The sequence below is a fragment of the Anas acuta genome, chromosome 4, assembly GCF_963932015.1.
Source record: "Anas acuta chromosome 4, bAnaAcu1.1, whole genome shotgun sequence".
Lineage (NCBI taxonomy): Eukaryota > Metazoa > Chordata > Aves > Anseriformes > Anatidae > Anas > Anas acuta.
In genome coordinates, this window is record NC_088982.1 from 35,688,764 (window position 1) to 35,710,950 (window position 22,187).

The following is a 22,187-nucleotide window of genomic DNA, read 5'->3' on the forward strand; positions in this document are numbered from 1 at the left end:
ATGTTTATTTTTAGCCTCCTATTAGTGAAGAGCCCGGCAAGAGGAGACCGTTTGCTGCAACAGGTGAGGATTCAGGTCATCGGAGACAACTGTCTAATTCTTCTAAAACACTTCTTGCGGCTCATCCCACAGCTGCCAGTCAGTCCCAGGCACTGGAAGACGTTACCGGTGGGAATACTGCACAAGCGCACATAGTAGGTCATAATAATGCTGCCACAAAATTGATAGAAAGCGATGTACCAGAAAAATAGACTAAGACTTGCGCCCTTGAGAATCAACTTTTACATCGCTATTTCAATTTGGAGATCTCCAAGGCGAACCAATCTAATATGTGATTAAAAGTGTATGGGAAGACAAAAGTTTGCATTTTCTTTTTCAGAGGATTAATTTCCAAAATGCTTACCCTAGGAGAGTCGTTCTTGGTTTTGGAATCATCAGGAAGGTCCTAGGGAAGGTTCTTTGGCTTCAGTATTGCTTTCCTCAAGCTTTTGTTTACAAAAAACTGCATTCCTTGCATATGCAAAAAAATACTCTGGGGATGCCTTACATTTCAGCTTGTATTTCTTAAAAAAAGGTATGATATATCCATCTTATTTACTGTGCATTCTTTGTCCCGATTTTCCCATTATTTGTATTTTACCAAAGCAAAAAAGATGACATATGTATAATTTTAAATGTAAAGAAGGATCTATGTGATTGGTTTGCTCTCAAATCTGTAACTATAAAAAGTATGTTTTTGTGTAAAAGCACTCAAGAATGTGCAGCTATATATGAAACTGCATTGCTGGATTCTATTTAAAGACATAGTATCTATTTTTTTCAGGGTCTCCATAGTTAGTATTAAGTATGGAGTTTGAGTGGACATAACTGGGATAGTTTTGCAGATACTTCCTTCAATACTGGTTATTAATAGGCAACAGTAAAATACAGGGAAAAATGGATCTGTTGATTTCATAGTGTTTTAAATTAACGTACAGTATCTGCAATTTGTGCAGGTTGTTAAAATAGCAAACTTCAAATTATTCTCAATTGGAAAGGTATTTTCATCTGAATTCTCATATGATTATAAAGTACCCTAACAGAAGAGGCATAACTTCTTAAAGACTCTTTTTCTCTGTATTTCAAGGAATAAAAATTAGTTTGGAGGGAAACGAAGTGTTCCTTGTGAACTTTTTTTTTTTTGCTTTATTTTGCAATATTTGAATGAAGTTCTGCTTAAATTGCGCTAGCTAAGATTAAATAATTTCAAACAGGTCTAAGTACAATTTCACTGAATTTAAGTTATTGAAATACAACTTCATTTCTGTAGCTAAAGGATAGGGGTGGTTATATCTTGTAATTTCTTACTAATTTTTTTATTTTGATTTAAAAAAAAAAACTCAAAATTAACTGAGTGAGTAATTTATTTCTTCCAAGGGTAGGTGAAAAGAACTTCAGCTTTTTGTTACTTGTTAGCTGTGAAAAAGCCTTCAGTTGAAAACTGTCTAGCACAACTGCCTTAACCCCTGAATGTGTCCGAACAGAATGTTCATTCTTATTACATGCAGTTTCATACTTGTATCACATCTCAGAAGTTGTTATAAAAAGCCCATTATTTTTTTTTCAGTCATTGTCTTGTGAATCTCACTGAAATGAATTATGAATGCCTGCACTGTAAATGCGTACGGTAGCAGTGGCTTGACCAACAGTTAACAGTTTCAATACAAAATTGAGCCTTTTGTTTAGTTGTTCATGTTCATTTATAACAGGCCACTTAAGTAACATCCTTTCAATATGCTGAAGTGACACATCTCAATCCCATGTTCGATCCCTGCCTCTTGCTATCCATGAAAATGATGAAAATGTAAATTTGGATTGAAGTTGTATATAAAAGAAATACTTATATTTCCTTTCACTTTTTTCATTGGACAATATGCAGATTAAGCTTTTAGTGTGTAATTTTGTGATATCTTGACAAATTTTATAAAAACAACCCAAAAAACTCTAATAATGGTGTATTATCAATTTATTTATTTTTGTTCCAAAAGTGTGGAAAAAAAATTACCTTGAAAGAGTCTAAGGCTGTAGGCTTGCATGTGAATTCCTGTTGCCTCTGCTGCATGAAGGTATTAGGGGACTTCTCCAAGCTGAAGCAGGTTCTTAAAATGTAAGCCAGCTTTTCTTTCCAAGTTCCATAATGACTGTTCATGTGACTGTGTATTTTAAAATAAAAAATGGGAGGTGAATGATAAATATGGCTGAAGGCAAAAGGCAGGGACTAGTCCCTGTCTTGGTGATTTCCGTAGGCAGAGTAGTTTGGTGTCCCCCTGAAGGGACACAGTCTAAGCAGCCCCATCTGACTACGGTCAGGAATGCTCCCTTTGACTCCCTCCTTGCTGCCCTTGCAGAGCGAGGCAGCATGTAAACAGCAGCAGCATAACTGAGCTGAGAACACATAAAAATTTAGAATAAAGCCCAAAAATAGAACTGGTTAAGCAGCTTGTTCTGCTGCAAGGCTCAACACCCTTTCTGTAACTGGCATTCATGTTACAGAGCCATAGATTTGTCTTTGGACATACATACAAGTGTCCAACATGCTTTCTGATGCCTGGTAAATCCATTTAAGCTAACTTTCAATTTGGCTGTCTTAAGACTGAGTGTAGTTAACATTTTTTCTGCTAAATACTTAAGTTTTAGACCTTTCGCGTGTCTAAACATGCTTGTGTGCTTATTACAAAATTGTCTGTTTATCTTCTTTGCTTTTGCTAAAAATAACTCCATCAATACTTCAAAACTATACCTTGCTTAAACTAATTCATTAAGGTTTTTCTTTATTCTTGCTCAAAATACTGGATTCTGAAGGCTTTTTAGGGAAGACAAGACTGGAGACAGCTGTTGTTCCTCATGGAAAACAGCTAACATATTTCTACAAGGAGCAACAGTAGCCTGTCTGCACAACTGATGCTCTTCCTGGAGTTTAACAGGGTTAACAGGGATTTTGGTTTCTGCATGAGATAACAGAACAGAAACCAGTTTGTATTCATGGCTGCTTTGCTTCAGGCATCCCTGCTGTGCCGAGGTGGCAGACCACACTGGGCCCCTTTCAGACTGAGAGTCAGCAGTAGCTGATGTTCTTTTACTGAGCCATCCTCCAGCTACACTAACCCATACCTATAATCGTAAATCTGCTCTCTTCACCCCAGAGTTTTGGAGAGAGAAATACAGGACTGTGTAATACTTTTACAAACTCCACTAAACATTGAAGTTAAAAAAAAAAAAGTCCCTGAACCTAACCCTGTCATGGAATTTACACAGCAAGCTGAGGTGGTATTATATGACCCAACTAATAACAAAACTTCAAAGTACAGCTAAAAAGCAGCATAATATTTTAAAGAAATCTAAGCATCAAGGTTAGCAGTTTTAAGGCAAGGCTTTGGGTTAATACCATCAAAGCTGATTAGTTGTGGTTTCTTTTTAATAACAAAAAAAGAGTTAATGCCTTCAGCTACATAAAACCAAATTGCAGTCTTCATACTCCCCTAAAATGGGCTTCCAAGTCAGTCACTAGAAAGGAGCTTTTATACTCCAACAGCAAATGAAATCTTGTGGTCAAGTGACAAATACAGAACTTTACACCTCTAAAAAGGCTTACACAGTACAGTTGTAGGCTTTGCCCAGTTACCAGAAACTGTGACAGGTCAATAAAATATTATCATCACAAAACAAGTACAGTTTGTAACCAGAATGGGGGTAATTACATTTTTTCATGAATTTTGCAAGAAGGTCGCATTGCTGGACTGTGTTCCATAGAGCTCTAAAGTAGCTGCCTTCTGGAACAGTGAAATGCACAGAAGCACAAGAATCCCCCCATCCAAGGGAAGACTTCTGGGTTGGGTGAGTTTTGTTTCTTCCTTTAATTTTCACATAAACAACCCTTAACAGTTAGAACTAGCCTTGGCACACATGGTCAAGTAAAAGCAAGTCTAAAACCCTGTCTGTAAACACCTGCTAATAAACATTCACCTTTAACCATAAATTGGAAGTCTGTGGGAGGATTTACCAGTAACAGTCATACTTAATTATTTATTTGGTTTCCATATTGAATCCTTTAAGGCCAGACGTACGTTATTACTACTTGTAAGTAGGAAAAGGCCTAAATTGCCAAATCTACAACTGCAATTGCATCACTTCATTCATGGCTGAAAAAAATGAGTCAGATGACAGTTAAAGTAGTTTTTTTCCCCCCCCCCACAACCTATACTTTTATCTGTAACATTAAAATTGGAAAGAACCAAAACTGCAACAAGAAGAAATTAATATATGAATTTCAGAAATAATTCATAAAAAAACCTAAACAGCTTCGCCCTAAAGAAAAAAAAAAGCCACCAAGCAGAAATGGTTAGAAAGGCTATTATATTCAAAGTACTAGGTCTTGGTCAATATTTTGTATTATTATATGCAACAATGCATGTGCTTCCTGGAGGGGGAAAAAAAAACAACAAGAACACCCACCAATACACGGAGAGAACAAATATCAAAGACTTAAAAAAAAAAAAAAAAGTTTAACTATTTCTTGACCTTTTCAATGAATAGGTATCAATGAAGGATACTGAAATCAACTTGATCTCACAAATAAAAAAAGAGAAAATAATTTAAAATATTATAATAGCTTAGAATAACTATTTAAACTGAAACAAGACAAGAAGCAGAAAGTACCAAACTGATATTAAATGCTGTGCTAGACTCTGAAGGGTAGAAAATACAGATCTTAACCAAGGAAAAGTAACTCTAGCTCAATAAAAACTTATGAACAATTACAAGGATGTAGGAGGATAGTTCTGAAGTGCCTAGTAAAAATTTGGTATGTTCAGATTAGGTAAAAACATGGTATTTTTTCTTTTTAAAACCACAAAGATTTCAAAATTTCCTGCTCTAAGAAAAATTCTTTGGGAAGCAACGTACTGATCAGGCAGAAGTGTCAAAACAAATGACTGCTTTTAAACTAGCTTAAGTCTAGTCTAAGAAAACAACCAGTATCTTAAACTGGAAATGTATTTTGTTCCTCCTGAAGACAAGAAATCCTCCCTTCGAGCCCCTTATGTTGCTTAAACAAAAATTTAACACATGGTCAGTATCAAACTGTCATTTTCATTAGTTTATAGTGAATTTTGACTAAGTGACACAAATGTTACAAGGATGAGTGTCTCCAAAAAATTATAATACTAATTGCACCAAAGCTTCCACAGATTCAATGTTGTTCTGACCTACCTGGTCCGTGTCAGCTTTCTGCAAAAACATGAAAGATACAGGATACTTTAAAGCATCTTTGGTTGTCAGCTTTAAATCACTAAAGAGTTTTTATGCAGGCTGAATGAGACAAATTTAGATCTACTAGACATCAAAATATTGGATTTAGTCTGTGTAACATACTGCTATCACAGAATGACAGAAGTAGTTTGTTTTGTAGTCTTCACAATTACCATTAAATAAGGTGAAAGCAAAAATCACCCTTCTACCCATCCTTCATCACTCTTCCATTTAACCGATCTTAAACCATAAAAGACTGGAGCAATGCTCTTTTTAAAGAGATCCGCCCAAAAAATCATATAACTTTGATCCTGTTAAGCTTCATTGCAGTTCCTATAGCAAGGGAAGGGAAAAAGCTGCATTGGGTTTGGAAGTCATACCGTATGTGTCACTACTGTTCTCTCTGTGGTAGGAAGTTTCTACATAAAACAGACACAAGCAAGATAAACAGCTAAAGCTACAGCTATGCCAGATGTAGCAACAGTAATAGCTGTAACGAGTAAATAGCAGAGTAACTCACGTCAGGCGTTAGGAACTTGCAGCCATGACTTTGTACAGTAGAAGCTGTAACACAATCACAAGTGTATTTTTATAGCTGGCTGTCCTATTTGATACTGCCATAAGCCTTCTTTTCCTGTTACACAGCTAGACACATCTTGATGCCATCATGAGGAGCAAAAGCTAAAAATGAAAGGCATACTCTAAATGAAGTATAAAATCTTTTATAGAAAGATTTGGTAAAAAAAAGAAAAAAAAAAAAAGAGAGTAGCGAAGTGTCCAGATAGAGAACTAGCACTGAAGTACTCCTAGCTACCGTCCTGTGCGAGAAAGCTTTTCTTCATTTGTTGGTATGTCTCCACTCTTCCGTCTAAAACACATTTTTGTGGTTAGTTTTACTAACATGCCCAGCATTTCAGCAGCGTTAGACACTTAGTAGATACTTAATAGAGTAATAATGTGCAAACAGAAGTATGGACATCAATGCTAAGTTAAACAAGGATGTGCCCTAAACAGAAACCAGCACTTTCATGAATTATATCCAGTAACTGAATAGCTAACATGCCTGACTGGATTGTTCACCCTTTACAAGAACCTGCTAGCGTAACCTATTAACTGTTGAAATGGCTTCAGTTCTGTTATTTCTTCTTCTGTGATAAAACTTGTATTTCAAGTGTGGACATACAAGAAAGAAATGAATCTGCCTTCTAGGACACATGATTTACAAGTGATTCAATGGTGTATTTTTGTTTCATTTACATCAATATAAAACTCATTCAGTCAAACAGCAATAAAAATGCAGTAGTTCCGGGAATTTCTTAGTTTACAATTCAGAATAGATGGATGGAAATTTGTTACTGTAGGCTTATCACAGGTGAAAACTGCAAGCAGAAGTACAGATGTAAGCCATAAAGCTGTGAGGCACAAACTTAATGGTGTCACAGGTACGGATTTAGCAAAGGAGATAGTGAAGTTTCCGCAAGATGTTGAGTGATACACATGTATTGATCTCCAACGTCCTGGTCCTGTAGGTGACATGAGACACAGTCCTCTTACTGCATGTTATACTTTTACCTAGAATGCTTCTCCTTATTTACAATCAGTTCACTTTTTTCTAACGTAACAGCGTTGGCATAGGTTTATTCTTTTAACTAGCACTTACCTGAGTAAGTCTTCCAAGTTCTCCAAAAGATGGGACTTGAAAAATAATACCCCAAGAGCTAGGAACAATGTTAACAGCAATAAATATTTCACATCCCAGACTTCTTCCCCTTACTTTGTATTCTATCATATTCCAGCTCTGCTTAGCAGCTTCTACATAAAGTCTGACAGCACATTTGGTATTGTACATGCTTTATTAAAATGGTACTCGTATTTACAATATCTGCAGAAACAATCCCTCCCAAGTCTTGCATTCAGACAGACACGCACACATACACACGCGCGCACGCCCCTTCACTCTACAGGGGTGTGAAGGCTATGCTCCCAAAAGTTAGGCAGCTTCTGGAAGAGGAGGAAGGGTGACTTTTTTTTTTTTAATTACTTAAAAAGAAGCATGGGAGTATGCATTTGGCCATCACAATGCTAATTTAAGTATATGTAGTATTAACATATGGCAGTAACACTGAGTATTCCTCTTTTACATTCTATACACAGAATGACATCAAGGTTTTCCAGTCAACAGAACTTTCTAACTTCAGTCTCAATGCTGCTTGTAGTGACTATGAAACCACGATTTGGGGCTTTCCCTTAAAACAATTCAAGTCTATGTAAGCGAAATAAGGCACAATTAATATTCGATTTGATTTAGACAATGGGAAAAAGGAAGGTGGGGAGGGCAGGCTTCAGATAATAGTTGTTGCAGAGGAAACAGTTTTACCCAATCCTTTTGAGAAAAGGATGAATTTACCCCCATCCAGATCTACATGGACTTCTCGTAGAGAACTGAAGTATTCTGCCAGGGCTACTAACGCCCACATACAAAACAAAATTGGAAATTCACATTTTCACACCAGTTTCAGTAGTCTAACCTACTGATACTGATGTACATGAATACAACTTTCTTTAATGCTGAAGGAGAAGACACACATGAAACAAGTTTCAAATCTTTCACTGAGCTTGAAGACTCGCGTCTTTAGAGAGCTTGTAATATATGATATTTGAAAAGGCTTCAGCTTACTGATAAAAAGGAATAGCGTTTTTGCCTTTAAATCCCTGGCCCCTCTTCACTAACGAAGCCTCACCAGACATTACAAATAAACTGCAACAAAACGGTTGGCAGCACAAATAATGTCTAGTATTCAAATCTTCATTTGTGAGTATATTATTTTCCTTGTACAAAACCTGTTGAATGTTTTTCGCAGCAGATGAACTGTACCCAAAGATGCAGGACATTCTGTGATGGGGAATAAGAGGTTGCAGTTCCGAAGGCCCCTGACTTTGGTTGTTTACAAAGTTCATTCCTGTTTAGTGTGATCCTTGGTATCTTCCTCATCTGTGTATTCTGATGGTTCTTCCCCTGGTTTTAGGAGTCTACCTACGTAGTCGTATTTTTCTGAAAGAGATTTATGATTCCATTACAATCAAATACAGCTAGTTAGCCTGCACTGCTGCAAACGCACTTCTTCCCATACATGCTAAGGTTCTGAGCCTGAATCCCTGAAACTGATGGCAATTTATCAGCAAGCTCAGCTCTTAAAACAATCTTGATACCACTGCTGTTCACCACTTCTGCTCACAGTACTTTGTTTTAGTTCTCCCACAGCTCATCAGCCCAGGTTTATTGCACAGTGGCTGAAAACGCTGCTACTAAATCCAGCACAAATTCCCTCAGCTTGTTTTGATTTCAATTAATGTGAAAAATTGTTTCCCCTCCCTCCAGAGACATCCTTTCATATTCCTCAGAAATTATTTCAAGACAAACTTGTTCAATCCTTCATGCCAAAACAGCTCTTAGTCCTAATCATAATTCAATGGAAGCCAAATCCAACAATGTGAGAGCAGGAATTCATTGGCTAAGCTACACTGAGATTCAAGAGTGAAACTCTATATTCTGCATAGCTGAGAACACCTTTCCTTGTACAAAGCTAGCAGGCTGAAAAAGCTATAGCAGGATACAGTAGAATCCTCCCTAATTCCTGAAATTCCTGGTCATTTCCTAAGAAAGCTACACTACGTTATCAATGTTGCTATCAACATCCCTTTAAAAGATGCCCCAAGCCCAAATCAGTCATTTTTATTAAAAGCATTTCCTTAAGCTAAAGACGTTCTCATTTGAGAAGTTACCTTTAAATTGCATTTCCCACTCTCTTACACTTTCCATCTGTACAGCATTTAAGTCCGATAGGTCATCATATTCATCTCTGAGTGCATCTTTATCTAGACAGAAAGTTGCTAGTCCCCTGGAGGCATCTCTGCCAGCAAATATTCCGTATGGACCCTCTGGAAACAAAAAGACAAAACCAATACCTTCAAGTTTTTGTTTATGGTGTCTGATCTCAATTCATTACAGTCTGCTGAAGCGGTGCATCAAAAGTCCCACAGTTTTGCAGTGACAGGAACAGCAGCAGTTTCAACACCACGGCTGTTCAACGTTCAACAACACTGCAATTCAAACTTAAGTGTCACTCGGAGATAAAGTCTGCTGAGAGAAGCAGAATTGGGAAAAGAGCTTTGGAGGGGTATCTGGAAAAATCCCTGACACTCGGCACAAGTCAGGTGATGCAAATTCCAAAGAGACTGGAGGCTGGAATTCAGAAGAAAGCTACTTCTATTAAGCAAAACAGAATATTTAAAAGTCACGCATGAACAGAACCAAATTATATAGACATCTTAGTTCGATTAGTACTGTAAATGGATTTCTATCATCTCACTTCACTTATAGAACCACCATAACTTGACAGACAGCTCATCTTCTGACATGTTTCTAACGCCTGTGGAAAACACTGCAAGTGGTTCTCCTCGTTTATTTTGGGCAGCAGATCACCCATATACCTGTCCGGTATAGTTCCTGAAGACTGCACAGATCTTCATGTTAAGAATGTAAAGCAAGTACTTCCCTTGTGTTTTTTTTGACTGACACAAAGCAGAACAAAGACACTGATAAAATACTGAGATTTTCAAAGCTAAGATCATCAAAGAAATGGTACGGGAGCGGGATGATTTGTAAACCAATAGCTTCAGGATGAGGTTGGTAACAGTCTTCCCCAAACTCAAATTAAAGAACTCCAACCATACCATTTAGTTTTTCTGAACCTAAAACTGAATACCTTGATTCATCTCAATTAAACATACAGAAGAACAAAAATCCAAGACTTTAAAATTTTGGCTAACAGTGGATAAGCAGCAGAGAAATGCCCAAGGCATTACAAAGAGTGGTCACTATTTGAAAACAAATAGGCCAGGACCCTTCTCTGGCTCACCTCTTGGAGACAACAGTGGCCATCAGCCTGAAGAAAAGGCAGCACTAATGGTAAGCACAAACACAAGCAAGTGGAAATGCGCTGTCCCTCACCCCTACTGCTGTAATGACTAACAGCACCCCTGTGCTTGTCCTTTAGGATACTTAGCTCCAAGAATGGCATCCGCAGTAGCCACCTCTGTGATCAGGGACTGTATCTGTGCTATTTTAGAAAAAGTCTTGAAAAACGGGATTCAGAAATTGAAATCAAACCTATACCAAGACATTTAATTTATTCCTTTAGCATGCTAGTCACTTCTCGTAAACCAGGTAAGAGGTAATAATGGCCACCACCTGCAACGTAACAGAGCTCTTCAAGTCCTGCTTTACTCCAAAACAGCCGCCATTCAGCTCACCCAGCTGTTGATGTTCTGAACAAAGAACACAGGACCACAACGTTATAAACTGCTTTTGCAAAGATCACACACAATCCGTAAATCCTCGAGCAATTACAACTTGCTATGTAACCTCCCTGCCAACAGTACTTTGTCCCAGATTTTTCCTTTCCCTGAACTGTTTAAACCAAAGCTTCCATAAACTCTGCTGGCTATTCGAGTAACCCGTTCTCAAAATTCTGGCTAACCAGCGTTAGAGCAGGACACTGCCCCTTCCCTTCAGCTCTGCATTTAGTGGTTCATGGAGCTTTACAGCCACTGCTGAAAGGCCACCTCCTGATCCACCAGCTTGATTCCAAGTGTTTCTGTTAAAGAGAAAATTACTTTATATTGATCAGCACCAAACCCTGAACACCCTGACATCTCAGTAACACACTTAGCTGAAAGCATGAATGCCTTTAGAGCATCTCAGTTTCCTTTAAGATTGACGGATCCAAAATTTCTGCAAATGTAAGGTAGTGTTATTATACCAAAACTTTTTTTTTTTTCCTGTTCAAGAACAGATACTAAATGTTCTGGCATGTTTACTACAGAAGTATTCAGGAGCCACAGAGAAACCACCAAGCCAGGTCGAAGTGTTCAGCAGAATGCTGACTGATAAAAACAAGCCTTCAGACCTCAACAGCATCTCAAATTCCAGCTCTGCAAACCTAACTTAAAGATGTGTCGCATTCTTTCATCCCTTACTAAAAAAGCAACTATTGAATTCTAATTATTTAAAAAATAAAGGAGTACGAGCCCAGCTTTACTTTAAAGAGCTGCCAAAGCAGAAGTTCAGACATCTCGATATGAGCAATCTACTTCAAAATTTAAAGCTTCCTTTCAGATACTTCTACACGGAGATTAAACAGAGCATTTTGTATTAACATAGAATATACAGGCCTGTTTTTTGCTGTAAGCCTTTGTCTGTTATTCACTTTTACATGAATGGTCTTAAATTGTGCAATGGTCTTAGAAAGGTGTTTTGCACACCAGATTTCTAGAGAGAATCACTCAGGAAGGTGCAAGCATGGAGAACTTGGGGGGAGAAAAAAAAAAACCTGCCTCGTGAGCATTATTCCATGTCAGACATTAATGTGATCCTTACAGTCCTCCCACTGAGTTCTTTCATGACCAGATGCAATTCTCTCTGCAACTCCTACCTATAGTCAGTCCTTCTTTTGTTTCCTTTTGTCTGCCTGTCTATTTAGACTGGCTCCTATTCTAAATAATTGATTGCATCGCTGATACACGTACTGAAGAGATTGTAAGAAGAGATGCTAGTAGCATAGGTATGTACACTAAACCAATTTTTCAAGACTGTCACAAAATTTCAACCATTTTCCTTCCCTATACCCCCAGAGTAGCTACTTCCTAGTCCAATTCTTTAACCAATTCTCCTCCCACACCTAGTTGGCATCTCACAGCTACAAAAGGAAGTCATGCAAGGACCAAAAATCATTAAAACATCTCCTACACATTCCTCAGCTACACACAGCTCTGAGCCTCACACCAAGGAAAAGCCTATTCCTTGAAGAACGCTTTTCTTCCCGTCCCTGCTTTCACACATGGAAACACTTCTACATAGCCTTTATTTTAGCATAAGCTCAGCTCTGTAATCAAACCGTTATTGAGACTATGCATTTGCCTACATTATCTCCACATCTGTCACACCACATTTGCACACTGCCTGTTTCCCTGTGTAAAGTCCTCGTTTACCTTACAACCCTACCTTGCATAAAGCATGCCCTTTTTTAAGCCAGGGCAGGTGCAAAATGTTGCTCCCCACTGCCTGCTTCCACCCCCAGCAAGTGCAGATTCTCACTTCCTTTCAGGATCCAATTAAAAGTCTGGACTTCTTGATGAATTTGTTCCAGCCTGACATTCATCTTTACTCACAAATGAACTGAGTAGGCTTCAGACTTGGCAGAATCAAACTCTCTTCAGCCAAGGAAAATACCTCTCCAATTCCTGCACTCAGGAGCAGGATTTCAGCACCTCCTAGCCTGGTTTCAGTTTCTAAATGATGATTTAATTTCTCTTTGCTTACCTATGTCAAAGAGCAGCAGACACAGACAAATAAATTTAACAGTAGAACATCGTATTTAAAAAAAATCTGAGAGAGAGATGAAGCTATCCACGCTGTAGTTTTTATTTGCAAGCGCTGTTTCCAGTCACTTGGTCCAAAACACACCAAGCTGAATCTTGGAACAGCACGTGCTTGAATTTTCAGATGATTTGACCACAAATTCCCCCTAAACCTATGCTGGAGCTCCGATTTTCAGTAGATATTCTCGGTGTACCAGCAGGGCTGTCTGACCCCATCAGCTGCATACCAGTCTCGCAGAAGATCCTGGACTACTGCTCCAAGACCAGGCGTGGAGGCGAGCACTGCTCACCGGGCTCTGGTTGCTCCAGCTCCGTGCAGGGACCTGCACCGCCAACAGCTGCACGTGGGCTCGATATCTAACGAGGCGATACCGTAATCTATGCAGCGGCACTCGTTCTCACCAGACTGATGCAAGCTCTCCAAAGGAGCCACGCAGGCTAACAAGGTTCAGTTGTAAAGCAGCTTCCATTTCTGGGAGCAGCCTCCAAGCTGTCCCTGGCCATGCAGACCCCTGCAGCTGCTCTTTGCACCCACATGTGCCACACAGACACTGGCAGCACAGCCCGGCTTCGTCTGCAGCTTGGAAATTCACAGGCAGCTTTTAAGCTGCAAACAAGAATAAGGACAAATCTCTCTTTTAATATAAGTGAAGGGAACAAAGGGAGAAAGACCAGGAATTTATTGACAGCTGCACTATTTTACCACCTGGTCTGCCTTTTCCAGTCAAAATCAATGCAAAATTTCCATTACACGTTTAAAATTTTCTGTCTGAATCCTGAGATGTTAGTTGAGCGTTGCTTCTCTTATGAGGGAATGAAAAAGCTACAAATTATACAAAGCCATTTTGAGATGCAGCTTAAAGGCAGCAGCTTTCTTGTAAGATATATCATTGGAATTCAGGGTGACATTTTCAACTTTACTGCTCCAGATTCACATGAAAGGAAAGATTTGGATCAACCTCAAGTTACAACTTGCATGGAAAGTAAGTGTTCTTAGGAGGATGATCCACGAAGTCTACGTGCTAAAACAGGAACTGTTTAGAAAACGGATTTAGGGCCTAAATCTGACTTGTTGGGCACAGGGCTAGAGGGCCTCTAGTCTTGCTTCTCTCTCTCCTGCCTGCTTTCCCTTTACCTCCGTGAGGTAAGCGTAAGAACCACCGACCCAATCCGAACTGAAGAGGCAGACAGAAAGCACTGCGAGGAGTTTAGCTGTCAGCGGCTCCTGGCAGGCAGTTCCACGCTGGAGGAGGACGCAGATCACCCCGCATTGCCTTAGCGGGAAGTGCTCTGCCTGCTGCTTTGTTCCTCAGTAAGGCGAGCGATGCTGGCCACGTTTCTGACTGCATGCAGGAGAGATGCCCTGCTTCGTACGGGATTGCACGCCTACAGGTCATTGACAACGGTGGGACGATCACGCCCCAATAAATCACACCTCCAGCATTCCTGCCCGGCCCCCAGACCTCAGGTGGCTAGAGCCTGAACGATTGAATAGGAACTAGGGATTTATCCAAACAGACAGCATTACCAAACTTCCATCAAACACACAACTGTTCCGATTTTATGATTCCTTAAAATATTGATATTATTATTAATATTCAGCCTATTAAGGGGTGAGGGAGGGAGTCCACAGACACCAAGCAGGAGCAGGGGAGGGCAGAGAGATGCATCTTCCTGCACAAAACCACTGCCTCATCTCCTGCTCTCAGGAACGGCTCTGAACTTTTTTAGTTTTACTTCTCCTGGTAGTAATTTTTCAGAAACACTGTATTTTTGATAAGTTGAGTCTTGGGGCAAGGCGCACCTCCCTTACAGACACGGAGGAGCTGGCAAGCATCAAAATAAACCACAGAAGACCCACACCTTACAGGAAGCACTTCCCCCCCCCAATCTTATCCTCTATACTTATCTGTAAGCCCTTGGCCTGTTGTGTTCTTAAGATAAAGCCACCCTTAACAGAGCTCTCCAGACACAGCACACACGTCCCTCCTGCAGCATTTCATGTTGCCGTACCACGCTCTTGGAAAGGAAGTATTCAAAAGCATCAGCACCAACCAGGAGGGTAACTTTTAAATAAAGCCACAATTAAGCTTATAGCACTTAATTCCAAAGGAAGTCTGGCAGCCTCGGGTTATTTTTATACAAACGATGGAGGAAATGGCAATGTTTACTACAGATCTTCTCAAAGTCTTTAGTATCAGAAATTGTAGTGCTTAATTGCATTTGCAATATGAAACAAAGCTAATTTTCCCCTAACAAAAAGTGAGCTATGATGGAGATATTTGTGGAAGGAAACACTACTACTACCTAATATATTCTTCTTGGAAAACAAACGGGAAGCAGACACCTATGTGACACTTTGAAAGACAGAAGTGGGTGAGAAATAAATTCACGGTGACAATGTGGGGATGGAAAATCAGGATTTTTTTTTTTAATTGTGAAAAACTAAGACCCAAGAAGTGATGTGGAGCAGTTGCGTACACTGGATCAGATATAATCCTGCTGTCATGTTCTAAAGCCTGTAGTTTTCATAACTGCACAGAGCATTTGGTAAGTTTATCTAACTAAACCTGTTTATAGCATTATACTAGCACACCAATTTAAACTCCACTAATATTAAGATTTGTTAAGAGTGCTTTATCTCTTACTATCCCCTTCTATTGACCAGTAAGCTAACAGGAATCTTAATGTAAACAATTGTGAAATCTAATGTTATCATAGCTGAAACAGTAAAAGCTATGTCTCATGACAGGGATGTAAAGCCAACACAGCACGCAGGAAAGGTGTCAACCACTAACTCTAAGACATGAGACGTGATCATGGATGGGGAAATCACTCCCCAACAGTTCCTCTGACGTTCTGGTTCCATGATATTTTTAACAGTGAGCCATTAACAGTTTGCTTTATTGCTTTCAGAGCTTGCAGATGATAAAGGGAAAGGTAATTAATTAAGATTAATAACCAAGCATTCTAGAACACTTACTCATCTGGGCACAAACCAAAGTGATATTGAATACAACTAAAAGTAAAGCGTTGAAGCAAAGGGTATGCTTGCAGGACAGAGGACTATCCTGAGAAGCAGCATTTAGGAAAAGAGGTGCGTAAGTGAGGTTTTTAAAGAGTTCAGTGTAAGCTGATTGATTCTTGGAGGTACAGACCAGACAGCTGAACATGTGCCACAACCTTCCTGCTCTCACCTGAAATGCATTAGACATACCAAAGACTAATTACCGCTGGGATAAACTGTGGAAGTCTTAAAAGAGACAACAAAAGGAAAAAAAGTTTGAAACATGTTTTGATTAAACACTCAAGAAACTGAAATTTTCAATCCTATTTGAAAAGATGACTTGAACAGTCTGTCCATTTCTGTTTTAAATCTTAACCATAGGTATTTAGTGGGCTCCTCAGTGAAATAGACCAAAGCATGACAGGACTCAATGGATGAAAACTTAAAATAGCAGAGCTTCTATTAAAATCAAAGCTTGGTGGGACCTTTAATAGAATTTCAACTGTAGGACAGAGATATGGACTGTAGGACAATTCTGTGCACTATTAGCCTTACACTAGAGGCAAAAAATAAGAAATAGCTTTGCATCCAAACTATAGTGAAGAAGAAAGAACAGACCTTAACTTCTAGACATCAGAATGCTTCTGAGACAGCCGCGTTACTCAGCAGTCACCCAGCAGTCAAGCAATACCTGCGGTTTGATAGCAAGCCCTCAGCCATTGCTACTTGCTGCCCTCAAAGCTGAGGCTGTTTCGCATCAGTACCTCAACAAAGCATGAGCAGCACAGTCCCAGCCTGTGCTGTCAGCAAAGCCAGCGTCCTCAACCATTTCTTCTTTTAAAGATCATTTAGCCCTTGCATGGTCAGTATGCTTTGCACTTCTCTTGCTATACTCCAGCATTTTATGAGGCATAAAATTACCAAGAGAACTTCCATGGATGTCTGGCTACTCTGACAGAAGTCCTTCTGGAAAGGCGTACTGCTAGAAGCTGAAGAAGACTTCTCCACTCAACTCTTCTCAGATCTTTGAAGGCCAGCAACCACTCACTTGCTGTTTTTTTTTTTGATCTCCTTTTCAACCAGAAGATATTTGCAAGAAAATACCTCCTGACATGCATCCACACAGGTAAACCACGTCAGCACGATTCAAAAATCAACATGTTTGGTAGAAAACAGAGCTGATGCACAGGCTGAGCATCACCATCCTCACACGCAGGGTCCCACCTAGCTGAGAAAGTTGACGTCAGTTCTGTTACCAAAAGGCCACCCTTCACTACAGGGTTAAAACCCAAACATATTTGCTCCTTTCCACGAAAAGCTGGATGCACTGCTGTAGGGAAACCAGCTGCCGCCACTTATCAAAAAAGCCGACTGACATCCTAGAAGAGAAAGCTTTAGCTTTCTCACAGTAACAGGCCTCCAGAGGTTGAGGATGTGAACCACTGACAGCATCTGCAGTGAAAAGGCCAGAACTCATGTTTGATACACAAGAGTGTACTGGGTCTGGCAGTGAATGCTTATACCATGGCTCAATATCCTTTCATGGGGTACGTTATGAAGAAATCTGTCAACTGGCTGTTGTTTTAACCTTCGTATGCATACGTAACATACGTTTCATTAACATATGTATTACCTGCATTTTACACCAGCACACAGGTCTCAATTTAAAAATCCCTGAAGCAAGGGAGACGAAAGAACTAGTCCGACGAAGGGTATGAAAGCTGCAGCATACCAGGCTGTATTCTCTCTGCTTTCCTGGTCAACAGACATAAACAAGGCACGGCCAGGTGGTTCAGCCTCCAGCGTTAATTTTTTCAGTACCAGTCGGGACAACATTTTGACTCATTTATGGCACCTTCAGCCCGCGCGACTGGCAGCACAGCCGGTACCACAAACTCAGAGGGGAGCAGCAGTGCACGAGCCTCAACGTGCTGTCACTGCTCCTCACTTCCCTGGTAAGGACCAAAGATTTGTTATGGTTTGTATGTGGCTTTCTTTTAGCAACCTAAGGTTTAAAAAAAAAAAAAAAAAAAAAAAAAAAGGCAAGAAAATGACTTAATGAACTATTTCCTGGGGAAAAAAGGCACGGTGCCCTCTCCCTCCTGCCCCCGCCGTACAAAGCGCCGTGTCACACCTCCCGCACGCCCCGCTCACACCGCGTTTTCCGAGGCCCCGCGGCTCCAGCAGGACACCGAGCGGCGGCCGCCTCACCAGCAGCACCGCGGGCACAGCGCGGCGGCCTCGGGCGGGGGCAGGGCCGGCCGCGAGGCTCCCCACAGCCGCCCCGCGCCCCTGCCCGCCCCGAGGCGCCCCCTCGCCCCCCTCCCTGCGGCCCCGGCCCGGCCCCGCGCTCACCGGGCCCGTAGAACTTGCTGCCTTTGGTCACGTCGAAGACCTTGCCGTTAACGGCCAGAAGGATGCGGGGGTCGCGGGCGCCGTCGAAGTGGCGCAGCTGCTGCAGGGAGAAGTCCCGCCGCTTCATCCGCGGCAGCGCGGCGGCCTGGCTGGGCTGCCCGCCGGCCCCCGGCCCGCTCCGCCTGGCCCAGCGGGCGTACAGCCGGTAGGCCGCCAGCAGCGCCAGCGCCAGCAGCCCCACGTTCAGCAGCATCGCGCCGCCGCCGCCGCCCGCGCCCCCCTCCCCTCCTCCTCCTCCTCCTCCGCCGCCGCCGCCGCCGCCGCCGCTGCTGCCCTCGGTGCCGGACCGCCCCTCGCCGCCGGCCGCCATCACCGCCAGGACAGCGCCCGCCGCGCCACGCCCCCCCCGCCGCGCCACGCCCCGCCCCCGCCGCCGCCGCGCCACGCCCCTCTCGGTGGGCCGAGCGCCGCTACCGCGCCTGCGCGGGGGCGGCCCCGGAGCCGTTTGTCCCCCCCCTCCCCTCCCGCCATGCGCGCGCGCACGGCCAGGTGGCGGGCGGGGGGGGCTCGCGCCGCCCAACCGTCATAACGGGCGGCCAACGGGCGCCGCGCGTGAGGAGCCCGTGTGGAGCCCGTGTGAGGGGGGCATGGCGCAGAGTGTGGCACTCTCGCTCCTCGTCTTGTCTGCGTGCTCCCGAGCCAAACAGCCGCTCTCGTGGCGTTGATTTGTTACATAAATGTGTAATCGGGCTTCGGGGCTGGAGTGTGAGGCAGGGAGTACTTTGGACCTGCTAAACTTTGGTACTCCACGCAGCAGTGTGGTGTGGAAGCATCCCTTTGTAATAGCGACCTTGAGACCAAATCATGGTTTCGTCAATAAATCGCTCTTTAATAACTCAGTCACAGACGTTGGAGAACTCAAACCTTTTCACAAATGGGTAAACAGTGCAAGAGACTCAACCCAGCAGAAAATAACCTTAATCATACTTAGCATTTACATGCAGCTCTCCATCTCCAACACCTTCTGTGAGTAGGTGTTTAATCTTCTGCCCTCTGAGCCAGTTTAGTAATAACTGCCTCTGCAAGGAAACAGGATGAAGTTCTCACCGGTTAAAAACCTGCAATTAAAGTACTACTATTCTTCCTCCTAACTCAAGTAGGCTATAGTTAATATATGTATAATTAAACTCTAATAAGAAAGTCATTTTATCTCAACAAGTCACAGCTTGATTGAGATTAATAACAGTTTTGCTTTTTTCTTTTTAATCAAAGAATTGTAAAAATGTTGGGATTGTCTGGGCACAGCCATGGTGCAGGTCAGCAAAAGATCAGGTGGTACTTTTAACTACAGTTTCCTTCCTTCATGACTTCAAATTAGAACTTCCACAACATTTTACTATGTTCTAATTTCATCTGCATTTTAAAGATGGGTTTACCAAACAAAAGCAAGTGGTAACGAATGTGAAGTACCTTTAACCACCTTCCTACTGAACTACTGTCTCCACAGTCATACTGACTGGCATGCATCTCTTTGAAAGCACGTGGTTTTCCACTGCACCACGGTGATGCTCTGCTGTTCTGGAAAAAAATCCATCAGAAGTCAGCGTGGAGGCCAGAGGCATTTCATCCTCATTTTTTTGGGCTGCCCACTTAGAGATTGTGTTGCTACCAGGGCTAGACTAGAATATGTCAACTCCTCTGAGCCTTGGAGCGGGTGAAGCAAAATGGCGGCTGTTGCTAATCCCCACACGAGAGCTGGAAACCAAGAGGTGTTCCAGGAACCCTCTCTAAGGAGATGAAAGGCCAAGTTTAAAAGAAGTTTGCTTGAAGCGATTTAAACACTGGGAAATAACCAAATGCATTAGAAGTAATGCAATACAAATACTAAATATGCTGAGTGAACATTTCGAAACCCAACAGAAAGAAAACACTGAAAACGTATAGGTGCTGAAGTGCAGGTGCACTAGCCGGTTGCCCTGCTGTCAGTGATAGACCTCATACAAGTCCAGATACGAAATGCTGAGGAATTTGAGGTCCTAGCTCACCTGCAAGCACCGTCAGTGCCAGAACAGCACCGTAACAAGACAGAGGCACTCAGGATCTACTAACACAAATATGACAGGTAAACACCTTCCTGTCTTCCTTTATTTTTTGTCTGTGTTTGGTTTGCCAGGACAAAAAGCCTCTCACTGTGAAATGTAAAAATTACATTCTATAAACCTCAGAAAGAGCTTAGTGAGCCCTGGAAAGATGTACGTGAAAGAATATTACCAAGTTTCTAATTGCATATGTTACTGCTCAGTAGCTTTTGTTATTCCTGAGTGATTATTTATTTATTTATTCTAACAAATTTTGAGGAATACCTAGAAAAGGAATACTTTACACTATACTCATGTGCTACCTCATCTATTACTACCCGTTTTTCCTCTAGTTCTTGGAGTTCTTATCTCTAGTTCTTCTATAATAGTAGAAGATTCTATAATAATAACAGTAATTTTATAATAACAGAATGTAATAGCCATTATTTCCATAGCAGGTTCTCTACCATATCTGACATGACTTGTTTCAGCAACAAGAGTAGAATAGTAGTGTCTTTTAAAGGTACCTGCATGCTGGTGCTAGACCTTGATTTTTTTTCCTTCATTAGTATACATTTGCTTCTTCAAAATAGGGCCTTCTGTGTTACAATGCGTTAAATATACTATGGTTTACTGTTGTATCTTTGCCCTCAGTTTCACTACTTCTCTTGAAGAATCTGGTAAATAAATCATCTGCTACCTACTCTTTTGCTGCACATATGAAATAATTCTGCAATATTTCTTCAGAGGGAAGCAGGCAGGACTTCTGCCTTTTCCACCAGGAGGTGAATACCTCAACTCAGAGCTGTGTTCATCAGCTTTTCTTTTCAAACACTGGTTATTACATTCTGTGGAAAGAAGACAGAACTCAGTCAAAAGCACAACGAGACCAGAATTTTACAAACAGAAACTGAACTCTGATACAAGCTGGTATCATTGCTAAAGTTTATTTTACTGATTTTGAAGCTGAAGAAGTATGTCTTACCACCCTAAGCAAGCTACATGCAAGACAGGTTAGGAGGTGAACTGTGCATGAAGGAATATGCAGATGTCTCAGTAAATTTGGAATAATACAGCGATCAATCAGCTCTATTGATTTTGGATATTTTTAAACCTAGGTTAATGTATGGGATGCACTGATGATTTTGTTTTAAGCTGATGCAGTATGGAAATGCTTATTGTTGTGGTCCATCTGCTTACGTTCCTTTATTTCATATTTATTGTGCTACATGTAAACCTATCTATAATTTCTAAATATTGTGTAACAGGGGCTCTTAATGAAGTGATACTGAACCTGTATGACTTACTCAGAGATTGCTTTCAAAAATTTGAAAGTACAATACCGACAGCCTTATAGTGAAATTTGTATCAACACATACATTTTGTTTACAAAAGGCTACTGTTATGTCTTAGTCTTTGTACATGGTGTGATGCCTGAAGTGCTTGGTCATGATATTGCAGAAACAGATTATGTTAATCGAACAAAACAGTTTGATTTTGTTCATTTGTTATGAACTTACTCTGTCTAATTACATACCTCACAGAAAAGTCTCTCAGACCAGGGCTGGCAGAAGGCTGTGAATGCTGGCGTAGCACTGGCTGTGCCTCACCACAGGGCCTGAGGTGGATTTGCTGAACCCAGAGCTCAGCTCAGCTGGGGAGCTGAGAGCTGCCTTCCTTCAAAGACGAGTCTCTAAAGTAACTCTGACTCGCAGCTCTTGGTCTCACAGTGGCTCTGGCACATATTGTTCAAAATCTGGTCAAGTAAGTTACAGATATGAGAGAGACATTTTCAAAAAACATATGCCAGTGACTTTGCAAATGCAGGTTTTTAACAGGACAACTAATTTGGGATATTTCCAACTGTATGAATGCAGTTGTGTTTTTTAATGGTAACTTCAGAACTGAATAATTAGGCTGAAGTGAAACAGCAGTGCAGGTACACAGGTAGGTCTTTGCGCATCGCCATATGGGAGCAAGAAGATAGATTTTCAATATAAATGGGGCATACTCCTACACTA

At 41.3% G+C, this 22,187-nt stretch overlaps 2 protein-coding genes across 3 annotated transcripts in view; one reads left to right on the forward strand and one right to left on the reverse strand.

Moving 5' to 3' along the window:
- LARP1B (La ribonucleoprotein 1B) overlaps positions 1-1,990 on the forward strand; it is a 34,096-nt gene extending 32,106 nt beyond the window's left edge. For both annotated transcript variants that reach the window (XM_068680689.1, XM_068680691.1), the window contains one exon: positions 15-1,990. In XM_068680689.1, the coding sequence (XP_068536790.1) occupies positions 15-251 (237 nt within the window). In that variant the 3' untranslated portion in view covers positions 252-1,990. The remainder of the gene's footprint in view (positions 1-14) is intronic.
- A 5,130-nt stretch (positions 1,991-7,120) lies between these two features.
- On the reverse strand, positions 7,121-18,489 carry PGRMC2 (progesterone receptor membrane component 2). The gene is made up of 3 exons (XM_068680704.1): positions 18,089-18,489; positions 9,070-9,225; positions 7,121-8,338 (listed from the first exon to the last, which is right to left on the reverse strand). Exons 1-3 carry the CDS (start codon positions 18,456-18,458, stop codon positions 8,241-8,243), a joined length of 624 nt encoding a protein of 207 aa, XP_068536805.1. The 5' UTR covers positions 18,459-18,489; the 3' UTR covers positions 7,121-8,240.
- Between the last annotated feature and the right edge of the window lie 3,698 nt (positions 18,490-22,187).

Bases quoted from the DNA above. Each gene is read 5' to 3' on its own strand.
- PGRMC2 (XM_068680704.1), bottom strand. From the start codon at position 18,458: ATGGCGGCCGGCGGCGAGGGGCGGTCCGGCACCGAGGGCAGCAGCGGC. The intron at 9,226-18,088 runs GTGAGCGCGGGG...TTTTGTTTCCAG, and splicing joins CAGCAAGTTCTACGGGCCCG to AGGGTCCATACGGAATATTT. The intron at 8,339-9,069 runs GTAACTTCTCAA...AATCTCTTTCAG, and splicing joins GTGGGAAATGCAATTTAAAG to AAAAATACGACTACGTAGGT.